This window comes from Anopheles coluzzii, chromosome X (assembly GCF_943734685.1).
Source record: "Anopheles coluzzii chromosome X, AcolN3, whole genome shotgun sequence".
Classification (NCBI taxonomy): domain Eukaryota; kingdom Metazoa; phylum Arthropoda; class Insecta; order Diptera; family Culicidae; genus Anopheles; species Anopheles coluzzii.
The window spans coordinates 12736098-12749531 of NC_064669.1; the positions used below are offsets into that span (position 1 = coordinate 12736098).

The 13434-nt window shown below is 53.2% G+C and overlaps 2 protein-coding genes across 2 annotated transcripts; both read right to left on the reverse strand.

Annotated features, from left to right (window-relative positions):
* Positions 1-158: 158 nt before the first annotated feature.
* Positions 159-8751, reverse strand: LOC120961253 (uncharacterized). Its single transcript, XM_049610991.1, has 2 exons — positions 6467-8751; positions 159-2282 (listed from the first exon to the last, which is right to left on the reverse strand). Exons 1-2 carry the CDS (start codon positions 8630-8632, stop codon positions 237-239), a joined length of 4212 nt encoding a protein of 1403 aa, XP_049466948.1. The 5' UTR covers positions 8633-8751; the 3' UTR covers positions 159-236.
* Positions 8752-10122: 1371 nt separating this feature from the next.
* Positions 10123-13206, reverse strand: LOC120959800 (uncharacterized). The gene has a single exon (XM_040383450.2). It carries the CDS (start codon positions 12999-13001, stop codon positions 11028-11030), a length of 1974 nt encoding a protein of 657 aa, XP_040239384.2. The 5' UTR covers positions 13002-13206; the 3' UTR covers positions 10123-11027.
* Positions 13207-13434: the final 228 nt, after the last annotated feature.

Genomic DNA, 13434 nt, shown 5'->3' on the forward strand with positions numbered 1-13434 from the left:
TTGCTCGGTGCGCTAGCGTGCGCGGACGTGTAGTGAGTGTGGTTGGTCGGCTTGGGATGCGTGCCCTTTTTGTAGCGATTTTTGGGGAGAGGGGGGGGGGGGGGGGGTGTGTGATTTACATAGGTGGGGTGAAACATTTGTCCTTTTTTTGTTGCTATGTTTTGAATTAAGCCAGAGAGATGAAGAGAGAGGGATAGCGCTCATAAGTATATAGGGAAACGTCTAATGGCAACGCGCTAGGCGATGCGCCGCGTACGTTTACGCCGGCCTACTGCCGGGTACTGTCGACTCAGCTCGTGCAGGTAAGGGTACGGTCCGGGGTAGTTGGGTCGACGCCTCCGCTCGCACCACCTACCCCACAGCAGCTCCAGGGTAAAGATGGCGGTGGCAAGCAGCAGCCCGGCGGCCAGCAGCAGGTAGCTGCCGTGCAGATGGTGCAGCTGCAGTACCTCCGCCTGGCCGCTGCCCGCGAGCGTCGGCCGCTCGAACCGCAGATCGAGATGCTGGTGGTGCCAGCGGGCGACGAAGCCGGTCGCGACGACGCGCCGTATGTACCAGTCGCACGCGGCCGCGATCGGGCTTGACCGCTTGAAGTACATCGCGAAGTGGAACGTCAGCAGCGTCTCGTCCGACGTGCGGTAGTTGATGTCCGTCCGGTTGCGCGAGTTAAACTTCACGATCTCCTCGCGGGTGCTGGTGAAGGCGAGCCGGTCCCGGCTGCGGATGGTGCGCTCGAGCAGCGCCTGCCGGTCGGCCGACTTGATCAGCAGCACCTGGTGCGGGGCGAGCGGCCGACGGTTCGTGCTCGACCGGTCGAACACGGTGTGGTAGACCGTTTCGGTCATCACGAACCGGTAGCCGGCCTGCACCAGCGCCTCCAGGCTGTGGATGTCGGCGAGCGGGTTCGGCTCGGTCAGGAAGCCCACCAGCGAGCCCTTGTACGATTCGCGCAGCAGCGCGGCATGCACGACCCAGAGCAGCAGGGCGAGCCGGGCCACGGTGCGGCGTGGGACGGTGCGCCCCGGCAGCGACTCGCCGATGACGGTGCGCCAGAAGTGCAGGAGGCGGTGGCGGCGGTGCAGCGCCCCGAGCGCCCCGATCGCCAGCTCGACCGCCACCACCGTCCAGATGGCGGGCTGGAACGGTTTGAGCAGCTGCTCGAGCGGGCTGAGCGTCGCGAGCTCCTCCGGCACGGCCAGCACCAGCTCGGCCGTGTAGTAGTGGTGCGTCTGCGTGGTGGCGGCGAGCAGGGCCGGGTAGGGGAAGTAGCCGCCGACCGTCATGTGGACGGTGCCGTTCAGCAGCAGCCCGAGCGCCCCGTTCGCCGTGCCGTTCGGGTAGATGCGGCCCCAGGTCCGCCCGTCCGCCGGCTGCACGATCGCGACGCGAAAGTTGAGGTGCGCGGCCAGCAGCTCCACCAGATTGCCCTCGATGCCGGTCAGCTTCGGGGTGGCGGTGGCCGTCCCGTTCCGTCCCGGCCGGTGCACAAACTCCAGGAAGGGGGCCCGCTCGAACGACGCGATGCGCAGCTGGCAGCCGTGCAGGTTGCGCCCGAACCGATCGTACAGTGGCGGGGGTGGCGCGTTGCAGTGGGCGAGCAGGCGGGGACGGCTGCAGCCGCAGCACCCCGGGCCGTACGGGTCGTACGCGAGCAGGTCTATCCGGGTCGTCGGGCGTCGTCGTTCCAGCGCCAGCACCACGTTGTGCAGGCGGACGCTCCAGAGCAGCCGAAACGTGGCGGCAACGTGCTTCTCCGCGGTGGTCGTCGTTGTTGCGTTGGAAGGCACCAGCAGCAGCAGGAAGTAGCCGCGTTGTTCCACATTCTTCGCCGCCAGCTGGGGCAGCAGGTGCTGCTCGAGCTGGCGCAGATCGTGCAGCAGGATCAGGACCAGGTTGCGCTGGTTGTAGCTGACCGTGCGATCGTACGGCGCGAGGTTGAAGGTGAACGGTTTTTTGCCGGCGTGTTGGTACACCAACCGTGCCAAGAGTCGATCCAGTAGATCGTGCTCGAAATGTAGGCTCTCTTCTTCTGTCTCCCCTCCACCCAGCGTGAAGATGTTTAGCTCGTGCCGGAAGGTGTCGGCATTGGCCAGCACTATCTCACCGATACAGGAAACCCAGCGGTCGATGTGATTGGGCCGTTCGTCGGCGATGGCACTGCCGGCCGTGTGCTGTTGCAGCGTCACTAGCAGCAGCAGCAGCAGCATGACGAAACGCAAGTGTTCGTTGCACATGGTCACGGTGAAGCAGTGAACTTGAATCCTTTCCACTGTCCGGCTTCGCTCTCACACTCATTTTGTCACACATTGGGCTGCACTAGCGGGTTCTCCCCGAGCGGCTTTAATTATGTAGTTGATTAATATTGAAACAACGCGCTTATCGTGTCGGACCCCGGTGCATCAGCTCATGCATAATTCATCGATTATATGATGGAAGGTACTTGTTTGCGTAGCTATTGTAATAGTGATGGGAGGGGGAAATGGTTCGAAGGCACCGTTCCAACAGTTCCCGGAGATAGGTTGCCAGCGATACGGTAAAAACTAACTGAATCTATCCTCTCGCCAGTGTAGAAGACAACATCCAGATGTGCAATGACCAAACTTACAGCTTCGTTCTTGCTTTCAGTATTGAAGGTATGTCATGCATTTTGAGGAATTCGTTGGTTACGACTCACTTATCAAATGTCGTCCCGATTGGATCGCCCGTTCTCGAGATATGCGACTCTTGCCACCAGCAAGGACTGACAGTTCTTTGTAAGCTCTTGAAAATCACGTAAAAGAACCAAGCATTTACGGTAATTCTAATATAACATTTGACAGCTATAGAAAAAAACATCTCAAATACTGTTGATATTGGAAGTTGACTCCACCAACCCTGTAATTAAGAATGCATTTCCAATCAAAAGTCAAACGAGAAAATCCCATTGGAAACTGCGGAAGATCCTGAAGTTTAAGTACATCCACTGAACGTAGTGAAACCCTGTGCAATATCTGGACCGGAAGTGTCTGATCATAGTTTGGGGGGACCAAAAGTACACTGTGCACGACCTTACGGGCTTTCACTTGAGGCGGGCCGGACATTAAAGTAGGTCGTTAAACAGTTGAGCAAATAAATTCGAAAAGAATTCATCAAACAGTTTGATGAGTATTGCACCTAGTTGAGTGGCAGAGTTGTATATCTCGAGAACGGGCGATCCAATCGGGACGACATTTGATAAGTGAGTCGTAACCAACGAATTCCTCAAAATGCATGACATACCTTCAATACTGAAAGCAAGAACGAAGCTGTAAGTTTGATCATTGCACATCTGGGTGTTGTCTTCCACACTGGTGCGAAGATAGATTCGGTTAGTTTTTACCCTATCGTTTGCTACCTATCTCCGGAAAACCAGTGGTTCGGAGCTGGTTGGTGCACTTTCGAAGTGCACATCACTAGTGTGTGTAACAACATCTACCATTGACCGTGAAGTTCTCCACATCCTCCTGGGAATTAGTAGTCTTGCATACAGCGGTCAATTCGATCGAGTGCTCATTTTGTGGCTGGGATATATTCCCGGTTTTCGGTCCTCTGGGAACTTCATTCGTAGTATTCGCTCATTGTGGGTGGATTAAAGGGGTATTTTGGCGATTTAGAACATAATATAACATAAAAAATCGAGCGCCTTTTCGAGTTCCGGTTGATACTTTGTGAAATACAATTAGCGCCACTCATGCTTAGAATCTAAATATCCTTTTTTTTGCAGGACAGCATTTTTTATAATGTCCCCACTACTTATAAATAATTCAGCCCCATTTTGGCACACTGTCCATCTCAATTAAAAATTGTCGACTTCGATCGATCAAACGTCAGATGCGGCACGGTTTGCCAAGTGCTCAATCGTTCGCCTAGTGTTCGTGCCTGGTTATCTAGAAGAAAATTTAGACATTTATTTATTTCTTGAAAAAGTATCTGGCCTCCGTGGCCTACATATATCACATAAAAACTAGGGGACCTATAATTAAACGTTCGTTATGATTTAGTGCGATATGTTCTTTTAAGCGTCACAAACTGTTGTCTTTTTGATACGATAGTCATAATATGTTTTGCTTTGAATGATTTATTATATTTCAGACGAAAGTTCGCTAAAGAGGTCCGTTCTTGCTGGTGGTTTTATTACATCTAACTTTTACATGAAGCTGTTATGTTATAGACATCCAAGATCGGTTACACTATACATAATTCCTAGATATACTACAACCCCTCTCAAATGCTGTCGCCGATCTTGCTCCTATGTTATTCGAAACGGTCAACATTTAGAGCTTGTTGAGCGGAGTTACTACACAGTGAAAAAGATCAGAAACTAAATAACCAACATGAGTGTAATGTATTTGAAACGAGACTAACTATAATGAACATTTCCTAAAGACTACTATGATGTGCATACACCATCTACTTCATTGCACACATGTTGCTTTCACAACAAAGCTTTCGTTGATAAGTTAGCTTGCTGTTCAGCAGTACTAATCGATTGTATCTTGACATTACAATCATATTATGATCTTTGATAAAATGATCAAAGCTTTCGTTGATAAGTTAGCTTGCTGTTCAGCAGTACTAATCGGTTGTATCTTGACATAACCATCATATCATGATCTTTGATAAAATTATGTTCTATATTCAAGTGTATGTATTATCGTTTTGGATTCAGCATTCTTCTGCATTAGACGCCCAGTTAGCATCGACATATTCTTCAAGTCTGAAGAATCCTCGCTCGGTCTGCCCAATGAATCGCCTATGTATGTCGCAGCAGACACAAATCTTGTCGCACACATAGCCTGAGTTTGATACCTCAAACTGCCCAGCGACTCTCTCGATACGGCGGTGAAGTATGGTTTCCTTCTCAATTCAATTAGAGTCCTTTCTCCATCGGGGTCTTCGCTGGATTACATTCAGACATATCATTTTTTTTTCTAAATTTTTATTCCTGTCTCCTGTTACAGCTTCAGTTATACTCTACTCGCATTTCCATGAAAAACTTCGTTTGTGCACAGTCGGCCATTTCAAATTCATCAGAAAGTCGTCGCTTTAGCTACTCGATCGTTGGAATATTTCTTTCAACAATGAGAAGGTCGTCGACCTAGATCATCAGTTTCGTCAACCGTAGTTTATGGTGCCATAGTCTTCCTGCTGTGTTTGCTGTTCCGGGAACACTGAAGACTCGGTCATCTGTAGCATGAACTGTTCATTATCTATACATAATTCTTTGTCAAATTCTCATATGCCACTTCCAAACGGTTGTGCATCGCCGTCTACTGCTTTAGTTGTTGCGGGAGACTGCCGTCTTGCGGGCAGCTTTAAGGAACACATCGTTTGCATTATCATCGTATTCACTGATTCTACTTCATGGGTACCTAGGAGACTGTCCCACATGTCCTTCGCGGTAGTTTTCCGGCAAATGTAGACCAACTGGTCGTGTCCTACAGTCATACCGATTATATGACACGCCTCTCCGTCTATTTCAGACCATAATCTTCTCCATGTCGGGACAGCTTCTTCTTGGACAACTTCAGGCTCCGTTTTGTACTTTCATACTTCAGAAGTCTGGTCATTAATAGATGATGTAGAAATTACTGTATCATTACAAAGCTTTGCAGCTCTGATGTGTTTATTCATCCAGTAGTAAGAGCAAATGTAGGGCTAACTTTATTTTATTGTTTTACTTATCATAACTCTACTTAACTGCACTTTACTTAACTTAACATCCTCGTCTTGGGTTCAAGTCGCGTATCGATTGTAGCATGGACTGATTGTCCGGCTGTTTGTGGTATTAAAAAAATACTCGAACCCTTGTATGACCATGTAAGTCGTTACAGATCAAAAAGAAGAGTCGCGAAAGCTTTAAATATTTTATTTAATTTCTTAGCAAAATCTGTTCTACGTATGTCGCTATGTGAAAAGCTCTATCTGATTCTGATTCGCAATCTTAACGTTTTTTTTTTTAATTAGTGCAATTGGAATGTTCTGTATTTGTAGAGCAAAGATAAACTTCTATTCTTTGTTAAACAACATAATTGTATCATAAATCAGCACTAAAAGCCCTAAAATTAATTTTTGCAAAAAAAAGTAAATATCGCAGACGGCTCAAATCAGCTAACATCCCCTGTGAAAAGACTTCATATAATGGATGAAAATGAATGCGGCAGAATAGAAAATTATTTCGGGCCAAATGAAGTAGCGCGTCAGAATAGAAAAAAAAACGCCTCAAGTGAGATGAATTGTGCAGCGACTTAGTAAACCCTGTATTGTCGCTTGCACTTTCATTGCCCTTGGGCGGAGGATGAGCATACTAATGACCCGGGGCGAGTTGGGTGTGCCTCGTTGTTCAATCAAACGATTCTTATCGGTCTAATGCTCGTGCACTGTGTAGTAATAGTGTTCACCTGCCCTTTGATTGCCTGTGCTTGCGTCATTCGTCATTATTGATCGCGTGACACACGATGAGAGACACACGGCCGTCCGGTTTTTTGTTCTGCTGTTCTGCTCGCCGCTTTGGCGTTTTTTGCGTCCCCCCCCCCTCCCAACGCCCAACGACGAGCTCGATGAGAAAGGTGCCGGCGCCTAGGCCCAGCCCGACCAGCAGTATTTCGAACGGGCCGTCCATGTCGGCGAGCACGAGCTGCTGCCGGCCGCGGTACTGGTACGGGTTGGCCAGGAACCGCAGCTGGTGGTACTGGGCGGCCCACCGGTGCAGCAGCCCGGAGGCGACGAACCGCTCCAGCAGCTTGTTCAGCGGCCCGAGCAGCGCGGACGTCCGCTGCGTGTAGATGGCCAGCTTGGCGACGGTTACGCGCTCGCGCGCAATGCGCAGCAGCTGGCCGGTGCGCGTCAGATTCCGGTTCAGAAACGTGACCGTTTCGAGCGGCAGCAGTACGCAGAGCCGCGCGCCCGGCCGCTGCAGCCGGCGGACAATCGCCGTGCGGAACTGGTGCGCGGTGACAAGCTGGACGCGCCGCCCGATGTGCGGGTAAGCGTCGAAGACGAAGCTGTAGTTCCGGTACATGTACGGCTGGTAGCCGGCGTCCAGCAGGGCCGGCAGGTTGGCCGGCACGGTGTGATTGCGGTCGGACTGGAGAAACCGTATCATCGAGCCGGTGTAGGCGCTGCGCAGCACCAGCGTGCCGGCGAGCCAGCAGAGCAGCAGGGCGCGGGCGAAGCTGCCCCGGGGCGCACGGGACAGGCCGGCACCGAGCAGCACGGCGATCATGGCCGGCCAGGCGCGGTTGGGCGCGTCGTGCCCGAGCACGAAGTGCCGGGCGGTGGGCGACCCGGCCCACTGGAGCAACCCGATCACGGCCAGCCCGGCCGCGAGCGAGCAGAGCAGAAACGTCCAGATCGGTTTGGCGAGCGGGCAGCGGAGCAGCTCCAGCGAGGTGTACGGTGCGCCGGGCGGTACGGCCAGCACCAGCTGGGAGGTGTAGTAGGCGAAGCTGCTCGCCATGTACCGGTTGCGGTGCAGGGTCGTCGCCCAGTAGCCGATCGTTAGGTTCGCGCGAAGATGTCGAATCTGTTTTGTGAGGTTAGGAGTTTGCACAGCAGTTCTTTGCGAAGCAGAAGGACACGGTTTCTCGGGCTCTTCGGTACTACTTACGTAAGCGGAGGCTCCGGTGGCCTGATCGCGCGGCCCAGCCGTTCCCCAGTCGGGCGGATCGACGTTCATCAGCTGCAGCCGAAAGTTGAGCCGCTGGCGCAGCGTCCGCAGCACCATCGCCTCGATGCCTTTCAGGTCCTCCTCCTCCTCCTGCTCGGTGCGCTCGGGATGACCCGGCCATAGGTCCGCCATCATCGCGCTCGGTATGATGAAGGGATACACGGGAAAGGTGGCCACCGCCAGCGGGCAATGGTAAAAGTTGTCCAGCTTCGGGGGGAACGGGCTGTGCTCGCGATGCACAAAGCCGACGCCCCGTTCGTACACGTTCCACACCACGGGCAGGGCACGCTCGCAGTAATCCTCGCCGTACGGGAAGTACGTGTAGAGCCGCACGTCATCGTCGTCATCGTCACCGTCCGCCTGCTGCTGTCGCCCGTCCCCTATCAGCACCACCACGTTCACGATGTACAGTGCCCAGAGGGTGCGCAGGATGATGCCGGCCGTTTCCAGGTGCTGGCGCTTGCTGGACGCACCGACCAGCAGCACCGTGTAGAGGCCGGAATAGTCGTACAGCTCGTCGGTAAGGCCGGCGACAACGTGATCGAACTCGGCGCGGTCCGTCACGAGCAGCAGGTTGAGCAGGCGCAGCTGCGGGTGGTGGGACTGGTCGAGCCCGTCGGCCGGCGTCACCGGTGGATCCCGCTCGACCAGCACGGACAGATGGGTGGCGGTGCGTCGCAGGATCTCGTCGACTAGCGGGCCTGAAGCGCCATCCTCCCAGCGCACGTACAGCTGCTTGCTGGTCAAGGTGGTGTAGTGCTGCAGTAGGATTTCGGCTGTCGCACCTATCAGCAGCTCGGTGTGGGTGAAGGATGCGGACTGCAACTGTCCGGTGAGTTTCGCTAGCGTTTTGTTGTTTGCGAGATTGGCTGCTGCTGCTGAAAAACGAAGCACCGAGAGCAGCAGCACCAGGAGCTGCCCGGTACACGTCCACGATAGCCGCATTGTACAGTGGTTCTGAGCGGTGTGCGCTCTTGGTAGAGAGGCTCCACTGGACCAATATTACGCGCCAGCGTGTCGTGCGTTAGCGACTGCACGCGATATGCAATTCAACCGTTGACTTTGGCGTTGGTTTGAACTTCCTGAGGTGCGAAGAGTTTTGTGTCGCGTGCGCTCGTCAGCTAATTGTAGCATTCGTCGCTGTAGGATTGTTTGGTCCGTTTCGAGAACTCTCAGGGGAAGCTATACTTTTTCTCCCGCAAAACATTACATTTGCTCTAGCCAAAGTTCAGGGTCCGTTTTTGTTTGCAGATTGGCTGCCCTTGCCCTAATCCGTACCCTATTCCGTTGCCTTGCTGCGGAGGTTACGGTTAGTGTTATTACGGCTGATAGACTTTTCTGGAACTGGCTTATTTAGATTTTATTGCGCAGTTTAAAAATTAGTCTGTCTTCCGTCGCTTGACTTTTGCTACTGTCCCGATGGCGCTTTTTGTTCAACAGCTGATCTGTGTCGAACCCGTTTGTCTCTGCTTAACGACCTTAGCCGAACTTATTGCTAATTGGCCCTAAAATCGCTAATATAGTTGTCTCATAATTAAGGGTTATCTTTCTGCCCTTGTCTGTTCAGCAGCGCCATCTGATGTTTTCTTGATAAATTATTCGAGCTGTCCTTGACAGCTCGTTGTTTTCATAAACATTCGCTTGGCTAATCCGCACGAGGTCGATATCGTGCCAACACCTGGTAACAATCTGTTTATTTTGGTAGCTGGTTAGACTTTCTTGTAGCTGGCTCTAGCGTATAGGGTTTTCGTCGCACAGTTAAAAAAATGTTCCTTATTCTTTCGCTGTAAATTTGCTGCAGTCCCTTTTGCGATGGCGGCATTTTACTCGATCAGCTGATCTCCTTGATCTTGTTTGTCCTAAAGTTGACCACAGATGGACTATCTCCTATTTGGCCCTAATGTTGAAGATCTAGCTGTCTCGTAGTTTCGTCCTTGTCTGTATATTACAGCGCCATCTGAGGGGTTTATTGTGACTTATTCGAGCTATTATCAAGATAGGTCGATATATGTCAACATTCGCCTGATAGATTTCACACGAGGTCAATATCGTGCCAACAGTTAGGTTAAAACGCTTTGAAGATTTCTTTACATCCTAAAGTTTTTGGATTATTTTAACATTCTGATTATCTGCTACATCATTGGGAAGATCGCTACTAACGCCCGTCTGGTATAATTTCTTTCCTACTTTCAAAACGATTCTACCAGTTACATCAATCATTCCTTTCATACATTAAAAATGATGATATGTCATCTTGGCCATCTTCTTCATCGGCAATTCTGAGCTGATTTGGTTGCTGCTGCTTTTCTCTTTGCAGCTGTTTCTGTTGTTGTCGTGTTGTCCGCTTTGCACCATTGGCATGCGTCATCTTGCTCTTGATCCACTGCCGATAATGCTGCCGGGAATGTGTTTCATGAAATTTGAATCGTTTTTCTACTTCTGATCTTCAGATGCTTCCTAGTTCCTAGCAGGTTAAGCGTTAGGATGTTGAGATCGTTTGTGATGTTTCCTTCGCCGTGAGTTGTTTTCGTCGTCATTTTCATCCAGTGCTATTTGGAGCTGATTCTTTGATGCTGTGACTTGGCTGCTGGTGGCTGCTACTGCATTCTGTCTGCGATAGGTTCGTCTGAATTCGTTTCGCCAGCTTACGGGAAGCGATATTTGTTGCAGTTGAATTTAAGTTTGATATCTTTTTGAGTGAATTGGTAATTTGTTGGGGCTTAGATCCTTCTTCTTGTTCTTCCTCATTTTCTTCTCCATCATCATCATCATCTTCTTGTTCTTCTTGTTCCTATGTCTACTTTCACATCGGTAGAAGTTGTGTCATTTTCTTGTGAATCAATTTAGGTAACTCAATGTTTTGCTCATTTGGGATTCTTTTATTGAGTGTTCTTAGTAGTTTGGGTGTGATCCGGAGCCTATTACTATACTCTATCTACAATTGGTTGGACCTCATACGTTTCTCCAGTTTACGGTTAGGGAAGAGATATTCGAAGTTGAACTGAAATTTGACATCTTTTTGAGTAAATTGGAGAATCGTTGGGACTTGGGATCCTTCTTCTTGTTCTTCCTCTTTTGCTACATCATCATCATCATTATCATCGTCTTCTTGTTCTTTTTGATCTTCTCAATCGGTTTCTTTGTCTACTTTCACATCGGTAGAAGTTGTGTCGTTTTCTTGTGAATCAATTTAGGTAACTCAATGTTTCGCTCAGTTGTATTTCTTTTATTAAGTGACACTGTTCTTAGTAGTTTGGGTACCTTAGTATACCGGGGAGCTTTTTACTATTTTTGTCCTTCCTCTTTTGTGTGTAAATAAACGCGTTATGTTCGTCAAATTCTAGCAGTTGTGTCTCCATCGTCGCGTGTGTCGCGCCCAGCCAAGCTCCACCAGAAAGAGGAGCGTCGCGGCGAGCAGCATTCCGAGCAGCAGCTGTAGTGCGCCGGCCAGCTGCTCCACGCTGACCGGTCGCGGTCCGGCCGTCGCCGTTGCCCGCTGGTCGGTCGTGGAGGAGGAGGAGGCGCGTGACTCCCCAAAGTGGTAGTCCCCGTACCGGGCCGACCAGTACTTGAGCAGGCCGGACGAGCCGATCCGCTCGATGTGCTGGTCGAAGCTGGCGGTCAGCATGGACCGCTTCGGGTACAGGATGGTGATCGCGTACAGGGCCATCGATTCGCGCGCAATCAGCAGCTGCCGGCCGTCCGTGCGGCCGTGCTGCGCGTTATGGTACGCCACGTGGTCCCGGGTGCACATGGCGACGTGCGGCTCGCCCGGATGGCTGCCCATCCACCGCAGCCAGGCGGCAATGCTGTCCGGCACCGGCGGGAAGTATCGGAGCCGCGAGAGCCGCTGCGGATAGGGCAGGAAGAAGCGGCGGGCCGAGCTCGCGATGTGGTACAGCGCGCCGGCCCGATCGATCTCGGCGAGCGTGCGCATCGGCGGGTGGGTCGAGGCCCGCTGGAGGTACTGGAAGAGCGAACCCTGGTACAGCAGGCTCAGCAGCAGCGACACCAGCATCCACTGGGCGAGCAGCGTCCGCGGGAAGGTACCGGTCGGGGTGAAGGGCAGCGGGGAGGAGAGCAGGACGCGCACCAGGTTGAGGGCGGGCGCCTGGAGCCGCGCGTCGCCCGCCACGTAGCGCCGCACGGTCGCCCGCCGGCGGCCGTCCAGCGGCAGGAGGCGCAGGGTGGCGAGCACCCCGAGCCCGACCCCGGTGCAGAACCCAACCGCCAGCCAGACCGGGGGCTGGAACGGTTGGAACAGCTTCTCGAAGGCGGTGTAGGGTTTGCCGGGCGGCACCACCACCACCAGGTCGGTGGTGAAGTGCACCTTGCCCGCCTTCAGCATGGCGGACCGCTCGACCGACACGCCGAGACAGGAGAGGCCGAAGTCGACCTCCTCCGTGTAGAGCATGCGCATCAGGCCGGTGCTGTTCTCGAACGCCGCCTCGCCCCACTGCTGGGCGCGCGGGGGCACCCGCACGTCCTCCCGGAAGTTGAGCCGCGCGGACAGGCTGTGCAGCAGGTCGCCTTCGAAGCCGCCCACCGCCGGCGGGTTCGCGCCGTCCCCGCCGGCCAGGATGGTGAACGGGCGCGTCTCGAAGCTGCCCACGCGCAGCGGGCAGCCGTGGAACTGGTCGCTCTTGCGCGGATAGAAGTCGACCCCGTACAGCAGCGTATCGTTCGGCCAGGTGAACAGCAGGTGGGGCTTCGGGATGCGGCACAGACCGGGCGAGAACGGGAAGTACGTCCACAGCTGGACCGGGCCGGCCGCCGCCGCCGCGGAGGAATGGTCGTCGTCGAGCGGGCGCAGCGCCACGACCACGTTCACGATCTGGCGCAACCACAGCTCGTGAAAGATGCGGTCGACGGTGGCGAGGGTGGCGGGCGCCTCGCTGAGCGCGATCAGGTAGCGCCCGGTAAAGTCGAACCGGTCGGGCGTGAGCTGGCCGAACACGGTCCGCAGGGCGTCGTAGCTTTCCGCCAGCAGCAGCGTGCGCGACCAGGGCGGATGGCGGTGCAGCAGCTGGACCGGCGACGGCACACCCTCCAGCTGCACCACCAGCTGGCCCTGGCCGTGGCGGACGAGCAGCCGCTCGAGCAGGTCCTGCTGCAGCCAGGCCCCGCGCTGGGTGGCGCTTCGCACCGTCACCAGGGTGGTGGCGAACGGTGTCCGGAAGTGGGTGTGCAGCACCACACCCACGATGTCGGCCAGGTTGACCAGCGGCTGCGTCGGGAGTGGCGGCTGGGCCCAACAGCAGCAGTGGAACCACAGGGGGGCTATTAGTAGCTGGACACGACGACGCCACCACATTGCGGGATTCGGGTTGAATGCGTCGCAGTGATTGTCGGTCGCCGGTCTTTATACGCCCATTGGGGTAGGGAGGGGACGGCCTCGATTAGGGTTAACAATGGTGTACGGTAACAATGCGCTGGACAATAATGCATTGTGCAGATTAGGATGCGGCAGTTCCAGCAAATGGGAGACAAATGTAGTCTCACTAGGGAGGCTTATCCTTGAATTGCGTAACGCATAATATGAGTATTTTGCATCTTTCGCCTTTTGCAACAAATTTTAACGCAAGAATGCATCTTCACCGGAATCTTATAATTTCTTCTTCCTCTATCTTTTTGTCATATCATCTATGATGTTATGTTTTTTTTTAATGTTCATTGGTTTGCCTACATTATTTGCCTGGAGTTGCACAGCAACGACTCGTTGAAAGTTGGAATAATCTTATAACCAT

What these genes read in the sequence shown, in the direction of transcription:
- LOC120959800 (XM_040383450.2), bottom strand. Translation starts at nt 13,001, where the DNA reads ATGTGGTGGCGTCGTCGTGTCCAGCTACTAATAGCCCCCCTGTGGTTC.
- LOC120961253 (XM_049610991.1), bottom strand. Translation starts at nt 8,632, where the DNA reads ATGCGGCTATCGTGGACGTGTACCGGGCAGCTCCTGGTGCTGCTGCTC. An exon ending in TGTCTCTCATCGTGTGTCAC is followed by an intron (nt 2,283 to 6,466) that starts GCGATCAATAAT and finishes TGAGTGTGAGAG; the next exon opens with CGAAGCCGGACAGTGGAAAG.